The sequence below is a fragment of the Hetaerina americana genome, unplaced genomic scaffold (genome assembly GCF_022747635.1).
Source record: "Hetaerina americana unplaced genomic scaffold, ioHetAmer1.1.p SCAF_8, whole genome shotgun sequence".
Lineage (NCBI taxonomy): Eukaryota > Metazoa > Arthropoda > Insecta > Odonata > Calopterygidae > Hetaerina > Hetaerina americana.
In genome coordinates, this window is record NW_027287427.1 from 44928796 (window position 1) to 44953113 (window position 24318).

Sequence of the window (24318 nt, forward strand, 5' to 3'; positions counted from 1 at the left end):
CAAGCAATTTAGAACAATCATTCCACTCATGGTTGTTAAACGGCTGTCATAATGGCTTGAGCCTTTTCTTACTAATGTGAAGAATTCCTTAATATCAAGGGCCAAAATACTCTTTCACATTAATTGAACACGATTACAAGCAGGCATGCAAGTCTGCCACTTTTACCAGAGGAGAAGTTTTTCAAAAACCCATTCAAACCAAAAATACAATGTCTTGGTATCCATCAACAGCTGATGTAAGTTTAATTCCTATTACATACCTAAGGACATTTTTTTAACACTGAACCTCAGACAACTGACCTGCCTTCCCCAAATAAGAAATGAAATTAAATGTATTTCTCTAAAACTCACTGGAATAAACTGCAGGATTAGTCTTAAAGGCATTATTAGCTTCCAGTTTATATGCACGTAACCTTGAGATGATCAAGGAAATAAATAATGGAACCTCATTCATACAACATTATGAAATCATTTCCATAAATTGAACTTGTTATTATATATTAACTGATCACCATCTTAATACTATGCATTGAAATTCGAATGAATCATCACAAAATTAATGTAACCAAACACAGAATGAATTAAGGATTGCTTGGCTCCTTTAAGCTTTGCAATGCCAATGCTTCGTAATTTAGAATATGAAAAACTTGTCTCACGAAATTTTGATATTAATCAACATATGAGTTTTACATTCATTTTCATTCACCGCTATTTAAAGAATACCAAAAATATTATGTTTGAACATGAGTTGGATATATAGCTAATAATTATATGCCATCTTCCACAAAAGTGACTTAAAAACAGTCTATATTCAGGCCATTTGATTCAAGAAATATTTTCAGAATCAATGGTCAGATTTTTCAATTCATTAACATGTCAGGTTAAAATATTGATAATATCCTCTTTCAGTAAAGCTGTTGTTCATACCAGAATAATTATCATAAAATCATGACAAAATTCAATACACCAAACTTAAATGAATTTTAGTAATTGAAAAATATATTCTAAGGCAGTCATTTAAGTTCTTTAATAAATTTATCTCTAACAAGGTTTATCATCAACAATTTTTCTTTCGGCAAAACATTTGGCTGGATTATTTGAATACTGTTTCATTTTAAATTTTGTAAGCAAGAAAAGAACACTGGAAATACAAATAAATATAGTTTGACTGACAAAATTTTACTGGGTTGGGGGGTCAAGAAGTTGAAATATGCTGATCTGACAGACAAAGGGCATGTGCATTTTGGAAGCTGGTGATTATACTGGTAGTGCAAAAGGGTATCTTGTTAGGAAGATTAAGTAATTTCAAGAGGTTTTTTTTCTACTGATTTAGTCAAAGAGTAATGTAATATCTTGGCAAGCATTTGTGAGGCCTCTCAGTGCAAATACCCTACTGGATTAGCTAAAACTGGGTTAGCAGTTATTTGAACCAACCATGTGCTATACTGTGATAAAAGAATATTGTTCAGTGATCCACAACTAGCTCAATATATGCATTAAGATGAAAGTTACATTACACTGCTTAACTTATTTATATGATCACTCCCACATTATTGATAAAGGAGCCAGTTCCTTTCATTTTGTCGGTTGCAGTTTTTTTACTGAGCTTTCGTAGCCAGAAAATAATGCCACTTTGAACTAGGCAGGGGTGCACAGAGGCTTCATCCTCAATTAACACCCAGAATACAATGCCATCATTAATTACTCTATCAGGCAGGATGACAATGTTCCCTGTTACTCTGTAATGATAAACTGCAAGTAATAACTTTCAATCTTTCAGCATGCAATCCTACCATATGGTTCAGTTTCCAATTCTATTTTAACTTACGATTTCTCCTTTTATAGTTAATTTTCAAAATGCTATTCATTTAGCCTTATTTTGTCCTGATCAACGGTAAGTACTTTTCATTACAATGTCTTAATCAAATGAAAGCACTTAACTTCAGATACCAGATAGATGAAAACTGTGAATTCAGTTCACAGAGACATATGCATATGTCCTTCAGTTACTTTTTCATGAATTCCTAAATTGATTTCCAGATAAGAAATCTATTTAATGACAGATTTTTGTCTCAAATGTCTCAAACAAAGAAGTTCCACTGCCACTTTTCTGACCAAGAGCATATTCAACCTATCTAAATGCTCTTAAGGGTAGATTAAGCTCATTAGGCAAAATCCCATACACCACGTCTGATTAATACACTTTGCAATGACAGTGAACTTCATTAGTATTTCAGTGCCTAATGGTTATCATTGTCATAAACCATTTCAACAGACTGATAAAAAATTCATCCAAAAATATTAACTGTGGAACTCTGGCTTATGCTTCGATTCCTTAAGAGAGGTGACATTCCATAATTATTTTCCGTACTGCACTGAATTCCAACAAATGATATATTTAAATAGAGTTATTAGCACACTTATTCAACCTTTGCTCTTGAATGCAAAGCCAAATCAATGTATTCCTACCGCCTGAATAATTAGGACCTACATATTTTGTCACGTAATTATTGAAGTCTTCTTTTGAAAAGCAGTATGTACATATTTTTGCGAATTCTCAGTTAAAGTCAAAAATGCAAACTGCACCACCATCCTTTCAGAAGGCAATTATAGCCATAATTTAGAGACAACACACTTTTCCAGACCACTGGGAGTACTCATCCAAGAGATTGTGAAAGAGAGCCTTTTCAAAATGTATAAATGGAACCACAATGATAGCTATAAACTACTACAGTCTTTCAAATCATGTATACGCCTCAACTCAAGTGCTCAAATACATTTTGAGCTTAACAAAACACCATTTCAAGGTCTCCTCAAACGTGCAATCCAAAAACAAATAAATTAGAAAATATCTCTGATCCTTATAATATGAGAATGGAGCCACTGAGAGGAATCAAACAAACCATTGGGGAGGAGGAAACCATTATTAACCACAATAAACTTAATGGCATAAATCATCTTCCTTAAAGAAAGGCCTTATGATACATGATCCTTATGATACACCTCATAAAATACACAACTCCTAGCACTCAATTGCTTAGCTCAAATGCTAATATTTACAATTTTTAACTGCACCTTGCAAAAGATTAATTTTAGTCGATAATGGTCCCAAAGATGAACTGTTCAATTTTATACAGCTATAAAAATATTACTTAGGGTAGAAATTCTTGGGGCTTGGATTTCTGAAGTACAAGAACATTTTTGCTCATGGTTTAAATTTTGTCTTTCAGTACGCATCACAATATGCTTGCTACTTATTGGAACAGCTTCAGAAGCCTGCAATTCCATTCATTGCAATTGCATAAATTTTTCCAGCAGGGCAAATATTTCAGAGCAATTTTCATTATTGGCTTCAAAACTCCAGAGTCTTAGGGTGGAACTCAGTGGTAGTACAAAGAGCAGTCTCTTTCACAACAAATGGCAACAACTTGGCCCAAAAAAAAAATGTTTTTAGAATTATGAAACCACATCTTCATTTGCATTACATTCACTGTAACTTCCACAAATGGGAACAATGTGAATTAAAACCAAAATAAAAAGGATTCTCGTTTAGTAGAAGGAGAATCAATTTTGAGGAAAAGTCAGTTCTAAGCAGAATTTTGAGTCACTTTACAGATGATGTTGCATCATGATTGCAATAACAGAAAATTCCTATGATTCAGCTTCTTTGAAATGGCATAAGATGGAAATGCAACTGCTGATGAATGTCTTAATTCAGAGGTGCTAGCCTGAGGGCTCCAGACTCGACCTGCTTTGCTTGCGTTCATAGCCTCTTATAAGTCAATGCATTGCTCCTTTCAGGTAAGGTTTGCACACATTTGATAATGCTTACGATAACTCAGGAAAAGCTCTCCCCTCACCTCGACCAGCCATGCAAGGGACCTCCCCAAGTCTGGCCCACAAGCATAAATAAGTTCAGCACCCCAATAAGGCATAGAGATAAACAATCTCAATAAAATAAAGGTTAGTCAAACAGTGTGGCCACTGCTCTATGATACATAATAGGTATCATATAATAGGTATATCATAGGTACTAGCATCAAGGTTTGACCACCACTATCTATATTTAATCCTTAGCAAAAGAATATTTGGAAAAAATCATACAAAATTGTATTCTCCAATGCCCGTGGCTGAGGGATGTCTGTTAATTATATCTAAAGAAGTGGAGTGAGGGGATCAACAAAGAGTGATATAATACAAGGGTTACTACAGGAAGAGGGGCATCACCCATAATATTCCATGATAAATGAGACACCTGCCAAAAAAAATAAATTACCATAAAATCTAGTGCACCACTTGTCCCCATTAAGCGAATCAACACCTACACTGAATTCTAGCTTTAAACCGGGAATTTCGTCTCAAAACATGTAACATGCAAATAATTTACACAGGAATCATTTTTTGCAAACAATGACTCAGCCTTTTAGCTCAAAATTACTGGATTTAAGAAATTAAGTAGGCAGCAAGATGAGTTGCCCCAGGGGTCAAATTAGTTACTTGGGAATCGGGGTCCAAATACAATTTAGTGAAGTGGGTCCTTAATGTAAATCACAAAATAAATGACAACACTAATTGAGGACAGCAAATTTACTTCAATAATTTAAAAAATAAATAAATAATGTGGCCAATTCTAAATCTTCAGATTTCAACTTCAAAATAGTATATACATACTTCAGTATAACTCTGATGAAAAGTTTAATAATGAGCGATAGATCATTTAAATAAGATCACCAATTAGATACAAGGGTTGCCATCCTAGAAGCTGAATCAAAGGAATTAACAACCTACGCATTCATGTGCTTTGGATGCAAATAAAGCAAATTCTCATTTAATTCTACAGATCATCTCCAAATACCATTTTGGACAGCAAAATAAATCTATGTATGCAGGCCTTTAGTGGACTTCTCTGAAAATTTATATAAACTCACAGTCCCATTTATTTGATTACCATATCTTGTGGAAAAGACTGAATGAAAAACCTCACTTGACTCACAAAACTTGAATTTTGCCACAAATAACTGACTTACTGAAATCAAAAACTTTCTTAAAATGACACTGCTCTGCCGTTAAAAATGAATTAATGGATTATTCAGTGAATAAAAAAAAATACCTATTGCATCATGTGCACTCCAGGTGATTAGAAACCACATTAACTGAATGCCATTTGACAAGTATACCCCATACGAAAAAGAATACAAAAAAGACAAATGCTTAGTCCACAGCTATACTTAGTATTGCTATGTCTGATAAGAGGGTAGCCTGAAGCTGTAAGTACATAATAATGGGCACATATTATCACCAGGAAAGAGGGCATTGAGCATATTTGGTGCACTAAAAATGTCAGAGATAATGTACATTAAATTGACAATTACATTCTGACATTGTCAGCACTTCCTCACTCTATATGGTGAGCTATCTGTCATGAGTTATGAAAATAAACATGCTCACATTAATATCAATTTACGAGCCAATACAATTCAGCAGCACAGGCCTCCAAAATACAATAGATATTTTCATTAAAAGTCAGGGTCAAAATTTAATTTCTATTGGATCCTTCATATATACATATATTTATGATAAATTTTTAGAAGACTATGCTGAATCTTGAATATAATATTGCAAACTCACACAGTCATATGATAACCACAGCTGTCATCTTCACTTATATAATTCATGGCCACGCCTTTTGGGCAATATAAAAATAATAAATGTTTGCAAATTTACTGACTTAAAGATTGACTGCCAAAAGGGTAAATAATAATATCCCAATTGCCCAAGACAATAGCCATAATGCCCATATAAAACATGGCCTCAACCGACAAGATGAAGGCTAGGCCTAAACCTTCGAACCCTACCATACCCAATAATTTATTAGACAGATTTTCAGCAATAAATAAATCACCATTAGTACTATTTGATAATTAACTATGGTGGAAATTTTTCATTGAAATCATAACCTCTTATTATGATACCAACCTTTCAAACCAACAACCTCAACGGCTGGTGGCAATGCTATTGATGAGTCTTGCTAAGTAGATGTGAGTTGAAGTCATATACATCAGAACAGCGCTCTCCACAGATATTACACTTCCATGGGTTATTTTCAGAGTGACACCCCTTGTGGAGGAAGTATAGAGTTCGATCGGGGAAGACTATTCCGCAGAACAAACAGCGCAAAGCCCTCTGGGTCGCGGGATTCGAGCAGTGAGCGGTCGTCGGCATGACGGGCAAGGGAGGGGACGAGGCCCCGGAGGGGGGTGGCGGGCAGGGGGCCATCCTGCTCGACGTACCGTGACATGGGCTCGGGGATGGCTCTGTCTCCGTCGACGTAATGGCCCCGTTGGCGTGGTTGTCCGGCGCCGCCGCCGACCGCCCGTGGTGATGCCGCCGGTTGAGGGGCAGGGCGCGTACCTCTTCGCGGAGCAGCGACTCAAGGGGGGAGAGCTCGGGGGTGGGACCGCAAGGCCTGGCGGGTGGCGGGCGGGAGGGGAGCGGAGGGGCTTGGGGGAGAGGAAAGCGGGACGAGCGCGCGGCGCACGCCGGGGGAGCGTCGGCCGCGCCCCCAGCCTCGGAGGCAGGCGGCGGCGGAAGTGGATCGGCCGCGTCCATAGGCTCCCCCTTGATGCCGCCGCCGGGCAGTTGGTCCGCGCGCGCACCCTGGCCATCGTGGCTGCTCGACGGCGTGTTCGAGTTGGAGTCGGAGGAGGCGGGAGAGGCGGACGGGCAGCAGCCGTTTGGGACGGGGTGCTCCGGGGAAGGGGGCTGGCCTCCGGGGCCGCCACGATGGCTCGAGTCGGCGGTTGAGGGGGCAGCCGGCGAGAGGTCGTACGGCACGCGGGAGAAGTCGGCCGGGCCGTCGGACATGCCTCCGACGTCCTGCCCGCACTGGAAAGAGGAACGCCACCTCTTGAACTGTCGATGGTAGTGACGGTTGTGGGTTTCAAGCGAAACAAGGGAGTGTATAATACTTAGGAAATTCTGATAAATTGCATGGGGTAGTGTCCGTTATTAGCGAAGTCGACGGACAACTAAGATTGTGAGTGTTATTATGAATAGATGAGGTATCCCTTTGTTAGGATTCTTTAGGACTGGGTGGATGGTCAAAATGAACCCCAGCATTGGCATTTGCCTACGACTAATGAAAGATAAAGGGGGTCACAAATTTATGTCCCATCCAATGCCTGGCATACACCACTTGAAGTGCTCTCTGCTTTTTTCTTGCGGCACTTCGAATATTAGTTAATACAAGATAAGTGTAATTTTCATAATATTAAAAATGAGAAAATCGATCTTAGAAATTTCATTTGAGACATTCAACCTCCTTGAGTAGAGTAATTATAGAAAACCAATTGGTTTCTTTTCTGGTGAATTATTTCATCCAGCACGGGGTTGGCAAGCCTCATCATTTGCACTTTCATTATGACAAATACATAGACCTTCCAGGGGCCAATGTTAAGTCTCATCAATGGAAAATATCCATTTAAGATAAGAAAACTGACAGTTGTTAGTTATATTTAACTCTTCAAATTAGAATTTAAGAAAGCGACTAAACAAACAAGGGTTCATTGGCCCTAAACAACATCATGACTTTGCCATTCCTGAGATTGAAAAACTTTGAGCCTTTCCCATATAAACCCTCTAAAATAGCGAAGAACCATAGAGCAACTCATTGCCTATTTAAGATAGCTTACCAGTTTGACATGGCAGGGTGATATATTTGCCTTTGCATCTCCTATGAAAAGTACAGCGGGTCAATATATTGCCCCAAATGTAGGCTATTGTTCAAATTGCCTTAATTTATTGAACTTTTGTAGCATGTTGTGTATTTTTTTCTTTTTTTTTAAGTGTTAAGTCTCTGCTTCATTAATAACATGTTTTTTTATTTTCTATTTTAACTAATTTTCATAAAGTGTGACTCACCACAATTTTGATAATGAACTTTTAACACGTGGGGAAGCACAGCCTATCATATGCTCCCTAATCATATGTTACTTTGTTTCTGCTGAGTAGTACCTTCCACAGTGAAAACCCAGTGAAAAGCTAATCAGTTTAATTCTGCAAACCCCAAGAATGCATTCTGACAAATCTGTTTTGATAAAAAGTGCTAACTAATACTTAAGTGATAAGATGCTAATGAAAGCATTACTTTATCAACATGTTGATTTCTCTTGTCTTTCTTCCTCAGTAATCATTTGAACTCTGTCAAATCGGATTACATTTCCAACATTTATCTTTGTGATTGGGCTCTTTGAATTTTCTTCCTAGAGACAATAAGTACATTGTAGATAGTACAAGAACATGATTGGTTCCCTTTGGCTTTCAGGTTCAGCAAGCTTTTTCCCAAGTCAGTGTGTGCGGTTGAATCAATGGTGATTACAAGCAAATACATATGTTTTTATTTTCGAGGTCATTTTGGTTACCTGAAATAACAACTAAAAAGACTTGGGAAGATATAGTAGATGAAGAATTGGTGGATTACTCGTAATTGCTAAGTAATGGCAATTACTTAGAGGAATATACTGAGAGCAATTCAAAGTGATTCTCAGTCATCTGAATTGGATTCAGATGACTGAGATTATAACTCATAGGAAAAGTAATGAGTTTTAGTGGAAAGTGACAAAGATGTTAAAAGCAATGATGTAACCAATGTAATATCACCACCGGTGTTCAACGAAATCTCTGAAGGCCATGATATTTGGGAGTGCTAGAACTTTCAGTAACACAGAAATACCAGATCCTAAGCATATGCCATTACCTACTGCATATCCCAAAGCATACTTCAATTTGTTTATCACCCCTGTGCCATGGAATTGATTTACACAGGAAGCCAACAGGTATTTTGTGGAGTTTCTAGCCACCCATGAAACATTGAACACCCAAGACGAGAGTGAGACAGTGGCAGGAGGTGACAGTGATCAAGATGAATGGATTCATTGCTATTTTACTGAAAATTGTGTAGTACAAGGCTCTGTACCATGTGCACATGGGGTGAGAAAGGTTTGCACTGCTTTTATTTGATTCACCAAAGGTCCGAGGTGAATGGTCTGGCGATAATGAGAAAAACCCTAATAATACACATTGGTAAACAGTGTTAACAGTGTCAGAATTTTTCACAAAGGGGGACTATGCAGTGGTTGACAAAATGTTCTGGTATTCACTAATTTTTCCATATGTATTTATAATTTTTTTCACATTTCTTTTTAATTATTTTTTAAAGGTAAATACATACAGCAGTTTTATTATAAAATGTGCAAAATATTATACTACTAGTATGCCTGAAAATCAAATTATTATAGCTAAAAAAATATTGCTTGACTCTATTATGTTAAAATAAATACATATATTTTTCAAATTATGTAAATGATTCACATTATTATCATTAAATAATTTTATTTATATACAATAAAAATCCACATATATCTAAAACAATAGCTTAATAATGTTATTTTTCTTAACATGATAGGTTTAACTAATAATACTCCACGTATTTCTCACTAGTACCACTGATGGAAGTTAGACCTATTAGAGTTAATATTATTTAGTGTTGGCTCCCAGGTGAGGTGGCTGCAAGGCATCCAAATCTAGTGGAGCAGTGGAGAATCCATTTATGTGACATTAAAAAAAGGCAATGGGAAACTACCTGCATTAATTATCCCAAGAATGTAATGATGGACATTATAGAGGTGCTATAAGGTGGAGTAAAACAGGGTTGCCCATGATCACCAATGCAACGTACATGTGGAGGTAATGGTTAAAAAGACAAGGGAAGAACTATAGTTTAGAATGGAAGTCTGCGAACAACCCATCAAATCAGTAAGGTTTAAAATTGGTCAAGCTTTATTTAGTCAACCAAGAGGCTGCAACCATTGCTGAGCCCACTGGAATTTCAGTGTGATATGTATGGGATAAGATATCAAAATATGATCTCATAAACTAAAGGAGGTGAAACAGTTTATGTATCTTGGAAGTGTTTTGAACCAAAATGGTCAAAATAGTAGGGGAATAAGAAGAAGAAAAACATCAGGCAAAGAAGCTTTCTTAAGAAGGGAATTGAGGATTGGAAAGTTGAGTAACAATGTTAAGTAAATGCTCGTCAAGACTTAAATATGGAGCATGGTTTTGTATGGTGTGGATACATGATCACTGAAGCAAGATGAGATGTATGTATTGCATACTTCTGAAATGTAGTCGTTGATAACATAGAAAATGTGAATTGATAGAAAATAAAACAGATGAGGAATTGCTGGTCATGGGGTAGGTAGGCGAAGTGTGGGGGTTGCTGGGAGAGACCAAAAGAGGGCAGAAAAGTTGGAGGTAGAGCATTGTAATTGGCATTGGGATGTTGAACATTGTGATTAAGGGGTGAAAGCTGGGGAAGCAAGGAAGGGGTAGGAATGGTAAAGAAATATTGGATAGAATGATAGAAGGAGGTGGGTAAAATTGAAGAGGGACTTATTGTAGGGTTGGATGTCAGGTTATGTCTTGTGGGAGAAGCAAAAGAATCATCATTGTATTAAATTGAGTAGCTTCAGGCGTGACGTAGTGGAAGTCGAACATAATGAATAACTGATCGTAGCACTTTTCCACTTGATAAAATTTTTTATTTCACAACCGGGTTTTATGTTTAGTATCATCATCACGTCAAAATAAAAAATTTTATCAAGTGGAAAAGTGCTACGATCAGTTTTTCATCATTATTGTACTGTTGTGTACCCTGTGTCCATCCAAAATCTACCTTAACTGGCATATTACCAATTATAATAATACTGTTTAAATTTTGTCACAAATATGCTAATTTAAACCACCTATTTTCAAGAATGTACTAAATTAATTTTTTGAATATCCTATGCATTAATGCATACATATCATAATATGACAATGATTTAAAACTAATAAAAATAAAATAAATTGCAGGTTCAAGGATTTATATTATATATGATAATCAAATATAGGTTATACTCATATCAAAAAAGGAACAAAGCAATCCATGGAAATCCCAAGAGATTAAAATAGTACATTACTTGAAATAATAATAGCAATGCACCACAAATGGCATCAAAATATGCATTTAATTAAGCTCACATAAAACTGACCAAATAAAAATTAAGATTAACCCAAACAATCATGGCAGGCAAAATTCATTTTTATACTTTTATAATGAACACTTTACATTCGCCTGATAACATAATACCCCAGCCACTTATCCCACAGTATACTACCTTGATCAAAAATTTCCCGGAATTTATTCAGAAAATTAAAAATACAAGTTTATTCATCTAAATCTATATTGTCCCCTTCAAAGTAATCCCCATCGACTGCAACACACTTATGCCAGCGCTTGATCCAATCCTCGAAACATTTTTTATATTCGGTTTTCGGTATGTCCATCAGTGCTTCCTGCGATTTTTCCATTACTTCCTCTCGGCTAATAAAACGCGTTCCCCGTAATGGTTTTTTAACTCGATTGAACAGAAAGAAGTCACAGGGAGCCAAATCAGGTGAATTCGGTGGCTGTTGGATGGTATTTGTTGCATTTTTCGTCAAAAAAATTACGAATAATGATAGCACTGTGCGACGGTGCGTTATCATGGTGCAAAATCCACGAGTTTTCTGCCCACATTTCTGGTCTCTTTCGGCGAATTGCTTCACGCAAACGTCTCATAACGCCCAAATAATACTCTTTGTTTACTGTCTGGCCTTCTGGCAAAAATTCATGATGCACTACACCGTTGTAATCCATGAAAACCGTCAGCATTGCCTTCTTTTTTGACTGAAAACGACGTGGTTTTTTTGGTCTCGGCTCATTTGGTGAACGCCATTCACTTGCCTGATGTCTGGATTGCGTGTCGTACTCATAAACCCACGTCTCGTCTCCAGTAATGATCCTTTTGATGAATGTGGGATCGGATTCAGCCTCGCAAATCATGTCTTTTGCGACGTCAACACGGTCTCTTTTTTGCATGAAATTGAGGTCTTTTGGCACCAACTTTGCTGCTAACCCAAATCATTAACCACAATGTATTGGGCGGATCCATAGGCAATGTTCAAGTCCTCCGCTATTTCTCTGATGGTTAATTTGCGGTTATTGACCAACATTTCTTTTACTTTATCAATTTTTTCACTGACTTTCGATGTCGATGGTCTGCCACTGCGTTCATCATCTTTGATTGACTCACGACCACTTCTGAACCGCTCGTGCCACTGGTAAACGACCGTTTTTTTTAGAGAATCGTTGCCGAAACACTTTTCCAACATTTCCAACGTCCGTGCGCCACTAAATCCGTTTTTTACGCAAAATTTAATACAAGTTCGTTGTTGCAAATTTAAATCCATTTCTGCAATTGTAAAAAATCGCCAACACACACAGAGATAGATGTACTCTTGGCTACGTAACTTTTGCAAATGTCAAGTTATGACACTAAGATTTAAAGGGAATATCAACAACAGATGTACCAATTTAACAAAAAAAACAGAACTCAAATCGGAACGATGGGAGCGCCACACGGTGGTTATTCCGGGAACTTTTTGATCAAGGTAGTACAATGTAGATGAAAAATTGCATACTATTTATAACCTTCATGGCATTGAGTTATTGCTTGTAGTAGTTCCACATAGATTCTTTATGTTCTGATGTAAGCAAGTTAAATATGGTTTAATACAACTATGTAGTCTAAAATCATATGGGAAAACTCCATTCACCATCAAACCTTATGGACCTGTTTTCCAAGGTTAAATCGGAGACGGTTAACGAATTATGAATGCAATGACAAGAACAAAAACAAAGAGAGCTGATCACCCACTGATGGGAAAGCATTCAAAGCAAGAACCAAACACAAACACGCATTTCAGAGAGAATGCAATATGTTGACTTACCCCATCGGTGGAGATCTCCACATGTGGAGTGAGGAAGTGCGGAGGCACGACAAGGTGCATGGGGTGAGTTGGTGATTGCGACTCCCCATCGCAACCCCCGCTGGCCCCAGGGGAGTCCCCACCCCCGGCCCCCGAGTCATCCCCAGGGGGCGAGCCACAACCACCCCCTTGGGGCCCCCCATCCAGGTCTATGCCATGGCGATGGAAGAAGTGCACCCGGAGGCCCTTCATCGAGGCAGCCCGATGTGCACACAATGGGCACGACTTCACGGCATCACTCTGCCCCACGTGCTCATTCTGAAAGGAAACATCGCCATTCAGGATATTTAATATTTTCAAGTAATTCAGCAGTCATAATGCAACTTATTTTTCTGGAGGTTGACTATTACTTTTCAGCAGACCACAGTCTTTCAACTCTTCCTTGAAAGGGCAATATACATCTGAATGCCCCAACAAAAGTAGACTTCATGCTCGACTCTGTGCTTGGTATTGAGTGCATCATAGCTTAATAGACCCCGTGAAGGATCAATTATCCTGAGATATGGAAATTTTATTAATAGTTATTAATTAGGAAATTACAACAGTTCTGATCAAAAGTTCAAAACCACTTGCCACTAGAAACCCTAAGCAACCAGTAAAGGAAAGGTCAAGTGGCCATGCTTATAGATTAAATTAAGAAGCTACACTCCTAAATGAGACATATCTAGGTGAATACATGGATATTTTTTCAATATGGCTACAAATATCTCCACTAGATGGGATTGCAAGGAAATTTGACATGTGCAATTTCATTTTGCAATATTATTACCTAGCCAGGCTTTAATAAAAACAAACAAAGGACATGTGGTAAACCTTTACTGTACACTAGCATAATTATTGAGTTCCTTACATTTCAAATTGAATGATAAATAAAGTATTTCATGGTTAACTGGTGATAATGAAGTTAATCAAGAATTATCAATTACTGACAAGAGCAGAGTTTCAAAAAACATGAACTTGAGGCAGAGCCTTAATTAAATAGTGAGAATTGATCTGATTTGTGATGACATTATCTGAACCCAAGAAAAAAATATCTTCCATTTTTGGTTTCCTTCTCACTAGACAACCCTACCACACTTGTAAAAAGTGCACAAATTATCCAAAACAACTAAAAGTAATGGCTTACCTGAAAGTGTGCCCTCATTGCGATTTGCCGCTGGAAGCCCTTATTGCACACTGGGCAATGATATGGGAGGGACTTGGTATGAGTCGCAAAATGCTCCATCAAGTGGTCCTTACGGAAGAAACGCTTTGCACACACCCGACACTCATAAGGCTTGACTCCTGTGTGCCTCATCCTGTGGCGTCGCATGTTGGCACCGTTGGAAAACCTCATCTGACATACATCGCATTCAAACATCTTCTGCCGAGATGACAGAGCTGAAGAGGAAGACGCCCCTAGTGCAGCGGCAAGAGTCGAGCAGTATGCACCTGTGGAGACACCGTTGCCATGGAGACGCACGTGAGACTGCAGAGCTGCCCAGCTAAAAGTCTCATACTCGCACACATCACAGCGGTGAACAGGAATACTGCCGTCTCCAGAGTCATAATTTGTGTTGGGCACACCTGAGAATGGGTGGAATTAATCCAGTTAATTCCTTTATTCCAAATTCAAATTGTGGCATTAAACTAAAAACTATCAAATATATATATATATATTCTGATATATTCCCTTTGAGTCAACACAAAGGTGAACGGCAGAAACGGTTGAGTAACTATTCATTTAACATGAACAGGTGGGGAATTATTAATTTGAACCATTAAGCATTTAAAAAATGAAGAGCAGTTGATCCATATTTTTCCCCACCCACTCTAAATGCGTAAGACTACCTGGGTTCCCAGATATAATACTTTATGCTACAATTCCTCCTACAGAAAGGGGTAACAATATGCCACATGCAATAACCTTAAGGCTCAACAAAACTTTCCCAAATTTTAAGGATTGAAAACTACAAACAAATTTCTAGAACCTAAAATTCTTTCTCCACATTTTGACAAGAGAGTTTGTGGTGAAAAAATCTTATGTGCAATTTATGGCATTTGACGAAGATAATGCATTCAAACATTAACCCTCTTAGTGCGGCGGGCCGATATATCGGCTTTGGTTTCCCTGGCGAAAAGTGCGGCGGGCCGATATATCAGCTCTTGCGTAGGCTATTGTTTAAATCGATGTAACTTATGGTGTTTTCTTTAATAATTTATGGTTTTTGTGCTGTCGATAGGGTGAATTCCATACAATTATATAACAAATTTTTCAATTTTTTATTAGCAATTTTAAATGCTTTTCAAGTCCCAATTTGACCCAGTGAGATCAGCCTTTTCAACAAAATCGAACTATGCAGAGGCTGACAAAAAAATTTGCAATTCACTGGTTTTTCTTTATTTATTTATAATTTTTTCTACATGCCTTTTTGATTCTTTCTTATATTTTAATATAGTAGTCTAATTGAAAAATATTTTGAAAAATTTTAGTATTGTGTCTAAAAATCGAAATATAATTGCTAAAAAAATATTCTTCAAATTTTTAACACTGTAATAATTACATTTATTTTTCAGATGATGTAAATGTATAACATCATTATAAACTAAAATATTTTATCTTAAAATAAAAAAACTGCATATGGATATCTAAACAAATGACTTCATAATGTTTTTTCCTAAAGTGATACATTTTCTTAAATTACCCTTTGCACTTCTCACAAGTACCCCTGGAATCCCCAACGCACTAAGAGGGTTAAAATACATGCATCACTAAGGCTTAAGTAATCATTTCCCTTTGATCACTAAGAGCAATATTTCTAGGCGTTTTAGAATCTAAAACCTATATCACAAAAATAATTCACTGGTATTCTACCAGTTAAGGTTGGTTATAGACGAGCTCAGACTGAATAAATAAATGACATATTTCTTTGCATCTTTTAACAAAACAAGCATCAGAAAACACAAAAAAAACATTCAATTACTCATTCTTTCTTCCTCTCTTTATTCTATCCAAAGTGCCTATATTATGATTTCCACATTTTTCGGGCTGCGTCCGCGTATGTCGTTTAAATGTACAACAGTTTCGCCAGCTATCCTGCTGGCGTCCTCAGGTCAAGGATGTTGTTGTCAAGAAACTGTTGTACATTTAAACGACAAACGCGGACGCAGCCTGAAAAATGTGGAAATCACCTACTCATCGCCGCGGAAACCTTCGAACGAACGTGCCTATATTATTCTTACCCCTTCCTCATTTGCCTAATGTCCTCTCCTTTATCACAGCCTTCAAATCTTAATGCCAAGTAAAATGCTCTGCATCCATCTTTCCTGCCTTCTTTGATTTTCTGCCAACAATCCCCTCTCCTCCCCCACTCGGACTAGCACCTCCCTGGTATTTTCCTTTCTGTCCATTTCACCTTTTCCATCCTTGTCCACACCCACATTTCAAAATCCTCCAATCTATACTTATCATCTTGGTTCAATTACAAAGTTTTGGTGCTATATAAAACCACTCTCCATATCAAGGTTAAAAGGAATCTTTTTTAAATAACCCTAATCAATGTCTCACTTTATTAATAAACTCTTAACACTTCCATCTGCCTACCACTGTGTTTTCATGCTTCCATTTCCTTCTCTCATCCTTATCTTTTTTACTGTTCCTATAGTTTCATTTGTGGATTTTGATATCCCCTTATTTTCCTTCTATTATACCCACCCCCTGGTCTTCAAATTTTCTCTACAACCTGCTTCATTCTTTTCACTCCAGGTAATGTCCTAACAATCAATTTCGTCAAAGATCTTGCTTGTTTTATCCTTTTGAATCTAATATCACACTTCAGCAGTACTAAATTACGATCTGAATCTGCTTTTGCTTCTGGGAATAGGTGCGAATTAATCACACGGTTCCTAATTCTGCACCTAACCATAATCTAGTCTAACTAGTAACTTTCTGAATACTCCAGAATTTTCCAATGTATACCTATGACAATAGCGGTGCTTAATTCAACTGTTAGGTATAAAAACCTTTCACATCTGCTCTATTAAGTGACTTTGACTTTGGTAACACTTAATTCAGAATTACCTCCAAACCATTATGTATTATCATTCTACTGCCACCGACAAAAGTGAACCCTCCCTTCTAGAGAAAGAAAACAAAGACTGAGCTACTTCAGAATTAGAAAATTCATTCAAACTATATATAAATTATGATTATATTATGGTCAAACAGCAAAAAGATTCAAATTTTCCAATAGTTATATAGCTCTCTAAAGAAGAGACTCCAGGTGATAATGGCTCAGAAACTCCAGAGTAATCCTTTTATCAGGTGATGCAATCAATTTTTTTCTATCAGTTAAGCTTAGAAATTAAAGAATCTGGCACAGATAACGACAGATACAGTTGGAATAAGAGGTCTGTCCGAAAGGCATCGTGAATTTTAAATTTCTGCGGGTTTCATATATTTAATTCTTCATTTTTTTGTGGCATTATGTATGGTACATATGTCTCTCCCTAATGCCAAAAATTTCTGCCATTTTGATGTTCTGCTAATTTTTGACAGCTGTTTCGCTGGGACGTGCTTTGGCTTGTCTTTGATTTTTGCCTGTTCCAAAAAATGGATCAAAGAATCTGTATCAAATTTTGAGAGAAAAACGAAATTAAGTGTGCGCATTCCGACCGTTGACTGTGCTACAAGCTACCTTGGACTGAAGTAATGTTTATTGGTGGAACAAAATTTTCTCAGAGGGCCGAGAAGATGTAAAGGACGATGAGCATGCCGGACACCTGAGCACATCAACGGCAGATGAAAACATTGACGAGGTGAAGAAAATAGCATTGGCCAACCTTCGAATCACCGTTATAGAAGTTGCTGAGGACCTTAACATATTGATTGGCTCGGGCCATTACCAATGATTTGGGCATGACACGGGTTGCCGCGAGACAAGCATGGTCAGATACGGGTCGCCGCTACATGGCAAGCAAGGTCATCACATGATTGAGGAGTGTTAGAGAACAAGAGTCTGGGAGAACCCTGATAATTTATAAGTTCAAGTGACAATGTATTTAGGTGATTAATACAACTTAAAGATACGCAGAGTCCAGCATATCCCTTAACACAGTTTTCTGAACAGCTCTATTTCAGACTCAAGATAATAACCAGGTGAAAAACAAAAAAATCATGCACAAATCTAAGAACATAATTTCTGGTCTATTAGAATACTACGGGACAAAACTAAAAAAGTATTTCCCTAAGTAACAAAATCAGCCAGTGACTCATGATCATATGTAAAATAAATGAAAGAATAACTAGTCTAGTATTGTTACCACTATATTTCTTTACCACTTGGAAGAATTTTCATGGAACTACCTTCGAATTAAATGACATGAATTTTTCTTTATTTAAAATGAGCAATAAACCATGTTTCCGGAAAATACATTAAAAAGGCTAAAAGTCAGAAAATGGTCCCAAGGCAAAGTTAATTAATAGAGTAAGAAAAAGCTGAGTTAATGTTGTTCCAAAGGTACCTGTACATAATTATCAGGTGCAAAAGTATTAAATGCAGATTTAAGACAACACATGGTGCACCAATGCAGTTTTCTGTATAAATATTTGACATTTATGCCATGTTGTTATGCCATCAACAAATATCAAATGCACATGAATGATAAATTGAAAAAGTGTTACCATGTTGTCGTATTGCTCTGCTCAATAAATCAAAATTTTTACCAAACGGCATTAACTTTTTGTTTTCATTCGAAGAAAACTGTCGCTGAATCATAGCGCTTACTTCAAGAATCTTACGGTGAACATGCTCCATCACAATTTCACGTGTCAATGATGGTTCCAGCATTTGAAAGAGATGACATCAATTTTGCAGACATGGAACATGGAAAACCACCAAACAGGTACAAAGATGTGGAATTGCAAGCATTGTTGGATGAAGATGATTCACAAACAAAAAAAACACGCAGGGCAATCTAGTATTAATCAACAAGCTGTTTGTCCAATCGTCTACGAGAGATGGAAAAGATTCAGAAGACCGGCAGATGGGTACCACATGAGTTGAATGACAGGCAGATAGAGAGGCGCACCACTCCACCTGCCTCTCAAAAACACATGATTTTGCTTACATGACACAAAAGGAAGTCGTTTTTGCCTTGTATCATTACTGGGAACGAAAAGTGGACTTATTTTGAGAACCCCCAGGGCAAAAAATCATGGGTAGACCCAGATGCACCATCCAAATCAACCACAAGACCGAATTGCTTTGGCAGAAAGAAAATACTCTGTGTTGGGTGGGACCAGAAGAGTGTGGTCTATTATGAGCTGTTCAAACCTGGTGAAACGGTTAACATCGAAAGCTATCAACAATAAAATTTGATTAGAACCATTTGCTGCCTGAAAAAAGATCAGAATACCAAATGAGGCTACACAAGCTCATTTTTCTACAAGACAATGCTCCATGACATACAGCAAAACCGGTTTGCAACACGTTGGAAGCACTCAGCTAGGAAGTTCTACCCGATGTGGCTTATTCAGACTTGACTCCTTGATTACTACTTGCTTGCATCAATGGGTCATGCCCTTATTGAGCAGCACTTTGGTTCATACAAAGATGTGAACAAAATGCCTCGATGAATACTTCGTGGCAAAAGGGGAAGATTTTTACAAGCGTGGTAACCACAAATTGCCTGAGAGATGAGAAAAATGTCGAACTAAAAATGGAGCACGCTTAGAATAAATCTCTCTTTATCATTTTTTTTTAAATTCACATTTCACACCTGGTATTAAATTCCTCACAAATTGATTGATTCCCATGGCAAATATTACTGGCTACGGAGAGGATTTAAGTTTCTTTTATTTTTTAAAGCTGAAGAAAGATTTTGTACATATTTATTTGGCCATTTACGTACATGGTTTTAAAAAAAAGTATTGGGAACAATTTTTTCCCAATTTGTTTGGGGGGCTGACCTTCAAGGTGCACCTGGCGCCAATCACCTGCGAGATTTTGTTCAGGCTAGATAGTGTTTTTAGTGGACCCCTGTCAAGGGACATGTTGCAAGCACAAAATTCAGCAACCGATTGAACAGAAGTATGCCATCAAATTTTTTGTTGGAATGGGCCTGGACCTTTATCACTGAAAATTTGGTCATGCGAAAGAGCTGCACTAAACTCATCCTGAAGTTCTTGGTAGAGGGCCAAAAGCATAGTCAAGTGTTTTGCAGAATTTTCTGTGGACCTTCTCCAACTCAATCCAATAACTATGTTTGTACGCGCTCCTGAAGTAGGTCCCAGGCATCTGGATTAATTACTTCGCTAACCTATTCAGTATCTTCCTAGCAAACACAAAAGTAGTTAAGGGTCCCTAGCAGAGGCTTTTTGTGCTTTTGTCAAATTATGCGGGATCCAACGCCGACAAATTTTTTTCACAACTAAATGTTCACGCTCTATGCTAATGACGCTCATCACTAATCTCCAAGGATGCCTCCATCTCATGATAAGTCATGAGACTATTTTACTTCACTAGTTCTTGCACAGCATCAATGTTTTCTGGAACAACAACTGATTTTAAACGACCTTCACGACTTTCGTCGCTGAGTGAAGGGCGGCCATAATGGGATTCGTTATACCAGCATTACACAGTGGCTAAGGATGGAGTTTCATCGCCAAAAGTGGAAGTAAGTTGATTGATGCACTCCTGCTTTGATAATCCACGTCGAAAGTCTTAAAAAATCATCGCACGAAAGTTTTCAAGAGTTAAATCCATTTTTTTGCTGAGACAAAATTTTTGAGTCTCTATAAACAACACCCAAGTTATGATCAAATGACAAAATGTTCTCCAGAAAGTTAGCGTTAAAAGGGTCAAACTTGCAGATGGAAATATCAGATGGCACCTAAAGCACTTAGTGTTGTCAAGGCTCAAAATATAAATAGTAACCCTCGTAATATAACCAGTCTAAACATATGCCATAAGAAGCTCAATTTATCTTTTCCATAAACAATGAACTTTTGCTTATTTGGAAAAAAATGAGTTTTGTGCAGTTAATAAACTTCCATTTTAAAGGCTTAACACCAAAAGAGGTCAAAGCTGAGTTCGATGAAGCTCATGGCACATCTGGTCTTGTGGTTGCCACTGTTTGCAATAGGGTAAATAAGAAAATTTGGCCGTACATCCCTAAGTGATAAAATCATTTGAGATGTCCAGTGGAAGTGACTTTCTCCTAAATGATTGACAAATTCACGATACAGTGGGGAGTGATTAGTGAATCAAAGTTCATGAAATAGTTGAGGCCACAGGCATATCACAAGGTAATGTGTTTTCAATTTTGCATGAAAAATAGGGTGTGAAAAAATCTTGGGAAATTCAGTGCCATGTGTTCTCTCATTGGAGAATAAATGCAATCATTTGATTGATTTGAAGGCTGATTTGGCGCTTTTCTGCTGAAATCGTGATGAGTTGATAAGTACATAACTTTAGACAAAACATGGATGCACCACTACACTGCAAAGATAAAGGATCAGCCTAATTATTGGGGTTTTACAGGCAATCTGGCTATTATCAGTCTAATTATTGGGTTTTTAGAGGCTCTGAAGATGGCAAAATTGGCTGACAAGGTATTGGCCATGATTTTATAAGATGCACATGTAATCATCAATATTAATTACTTATAAAAAGGAGAAACAATACCTGGAGAGTATTATGCATTCTTGATGCACCGGTTGAGCAAAGAAATCAAGGGAAGGGAATCCTCATTAGGCAGAGAAAAAAATTCTCTTCCGTCAAGAAAATGTACAGGTGCCCAATTTCAATGGCCAAAATTATGGAATTTATAACAACATCCTCCAAATTCACCAGATTTGGCTCACTGTGCCTGTATTTAAATTCTAACCTTGATTAAATGGCTAGGCGGAAAACGATTCTTGACCAAGGTTTCCATTGCCAACCCTATTTTGAGGGCCTTCCAGAAGTAATAGTGATGCAATGGTTCATTTGTTACGAAATCGACATTAGCCAATGAGACATCCACTTTGTTCTGAATATAGTCCCCCATTTTTTGTGATAATACGAGAAAGACTACATTTTTACATCCATTACATTAATATTTCCAGGAAATTATAATAAAATAATTCCGAATAGAAGGGGTGGACTGCATTCAAGATTGACATAGAAGCACTATACATTCTTATTTGCTTGAAAAAGACTTAAGTTCTTTCCCAAAAACCTAGGAACGGTAATGATTTTGGACTGTTTGCATGCTAATTATCTGAAAGGTATGTCACGAATTAGGGAGCATTTGCCTATACACATACAATTTAGCTCTATTTAGTTATATATGTGCTATGAGTTGGCTAAAATTACTAAAAAAATATGCATTATTTCTAAGGGAAGTTAATGCAACAAAACAGGGGTTTCTTGGCTTTGAGGAAAGTACAATTTTTTCAATATGATTGGAGAAATTTAAAAGGGAGGCATTAGAGTTTAATACATGCATTCGATTCCAAATAGTATCCCACTACAATTTAAATAATTAAGTGCAAATGGGCATAACCATACATCAACTATCTCAGAACTCCATTATTAGAATTTATGCATCTCTACGTAAAGATAAAAAATTTCAGTTTCACCTCATAAGACAAGTGCAATACATTTATCACCATTTCATACAACACAATTTTATGGTAATTTTATTTCATGTGCAAGTAACTGGCTGATTTTATTTACATGTGTTTACAAATACAAAACCATTCACTGGAAAGTGATTTACTCAGTAACTACAACTACAAAAAGTAGGCATTCTCGATGATCTGTTTTCAACAAGCTTTTTAATGCTTTCTATAAAATTCTAAATGAAAAAAGGGTGATATGACAAAGACAATTAAATTTGTTTCAAAGACATTTAAGCGTAGGTAGCAGTGTGGCAACAAAGTAGTATCATAAACGCACAAATGATACTAACCACTGCTGGAACTATTAGAGGGAAAGCAGCTATCCCCCTGTAGACCTCCTTGGCTCCTCGACTCACCATCACCTGCTGCTGAGGGGCCCTCCCGTGGGCTCCTGTAGCCCTCTCCCACCTGGCCTCCCTCTGCCTCGTTTTCTTCCTCCTCTTCTTCTCCTTCTTCTTCCTCCTCCTCCTCTATTTCACCCCTCTCGCGGGCCTGTGGTTGCTGCCGAGATCCGGAATCGGCTTCTACCTCGCCGTCACTTCCTCTTCCTGACGTGCCTTCGGGTTCAGTCATGTCTGCCGCCTCTTTACCCTCAGCTGCTCCACACCCCATTGATGCCAGAAGACCAATAGTTGCTGGCCATCAGGGGATGTCGATTCAACATACTCGAAAGCTTGCACGAGGAACAAAATTGTACTCCATTATGCCAAGGAGTATCCTGCCAACAAAAGGCGAAGCAAACCTATTAAAGCAATAAATGGAGATGTATAGGCGAGAAGTAATCAACCAACTGCTTATGTGTGGGTCATAATGTAGGGCACATCAAGTACACTTGAAAGGTGCTAAGTTGATGAAATGTAGAGCAGTCAGTGATATTTCATAAAATCAATATTGCTTATGAGTCCCTTATGTCACCCTCTCCTCTATCACTAATGACAAATTCCATTTAAGTGGTGAACATTTATCAATGTAAAGAATAACCTTTGAATGAAATAGTGGCAATTATGAAACAAAAGTCGAACATAAAATCATTATACAACACGCTCGGAAATCATTCAACATTTACCCCAAGAAAATACGATACCCAGAGAGCTGATTTTAAGATGTTAAAGATAAAAGATACCCCTCATAGCTGGTGGTTCCATGAAAAACGAATTCGAACGACCAGTATGAATCGATTAAACACACCATCATGCTAATATATCTTCCTTTTCGAATCAATAGCTAAAAAAACCGCTGAGAATGCTTATGGAATCAAATTTCAATCAATAGCTACCTACATGCCAATTAGAGGAAGCGTTCCTATTAACTAGCCCGCCTCATATATCATATGAACGTTAAAATTGCCGACAAAGACCAAATAACATCATAACTAAAAAGATTTCCTCGGCAATGATTTAGGATGGCAGATACCCATCTGTAACTGTTTGTTTACAGCCTACATTTTCGCGTTGATACGCCGTTGTCAATGTTTACATGAAATTCACATTCATTTGGTTAAATACGCAAGACGATTGAATGCAAAATGACTCGAAAATTTGAATGCAGACACATACCTTATTGAAACAGAACAAACTTTCAGCCCTACATAGACGCCCGTTACATGGAAAACTGTTACTACTATACTACTTTCTACCCGGTGACCTACCGGAAGTAGGAAACGCTTGGCGATTTGCAAATCAATTCAATACCGTTTGAACAATAAATGTAACATTTTGGTTATAATAGTTATACATTATAGCAAAACTTAATTATATTAT

General features: G+C 37.5%; 1 protein-coding gene across 1 annotated transcript; it reads right to left on the bottom strand.

Moving 5' to 3' along the window:
* Nucleotides 1–6012: 6012 nt before the first annotated feature.
* On the bottom strand, nt 6013–24202 carry LOC139698006 (zinc finger protein ztf-16). Its single transcript, XM_071596862.1, has 5 exons — nt 24115–24202; nt 22849–23276; nt 14039–14478; nt 12969–13170; nt 6013–6767 (listed from the first exon to the last, which is right to left on the bottom strand). Exons 2-5 carry the CDS (start codon nt 23168–23170, stop codon nt 6013–6015), a joined length of 1719 nt encoding a protein of 572 aa, XP_071452963.1. The 5' UTR covers nt 23171–23276; nt 24115–24202.
* Nucleotides 24203–24318: the final 116 nt, after the last annotated feature.

Bases quoted from the DNA above. Each gene is read 5' to 3' on its own strand.
- LOC139698006 (XM_071596862.1), bottom strand. From the start codon at position 23,170: ATGGGGTGTGGAGCAGCTGAGGGTAAAGAGGCGGCAGACATGACTGAA. The intron at 14,479-22,848 runs GTTAGTATCATT...ACCCATTCTCAG, and splicing joins CTCTAATAGTTCCAGCAGTG to GTGTGCCCAACACAAATTAT. The intron at 6,768-12,968 runs GTTGCGATGGGG...GCGGCCCCGGAG, and splicing joins CTCCCCTGGGGCCAGCGGGG to GCCAGCCCCCTTCCCCGGAG.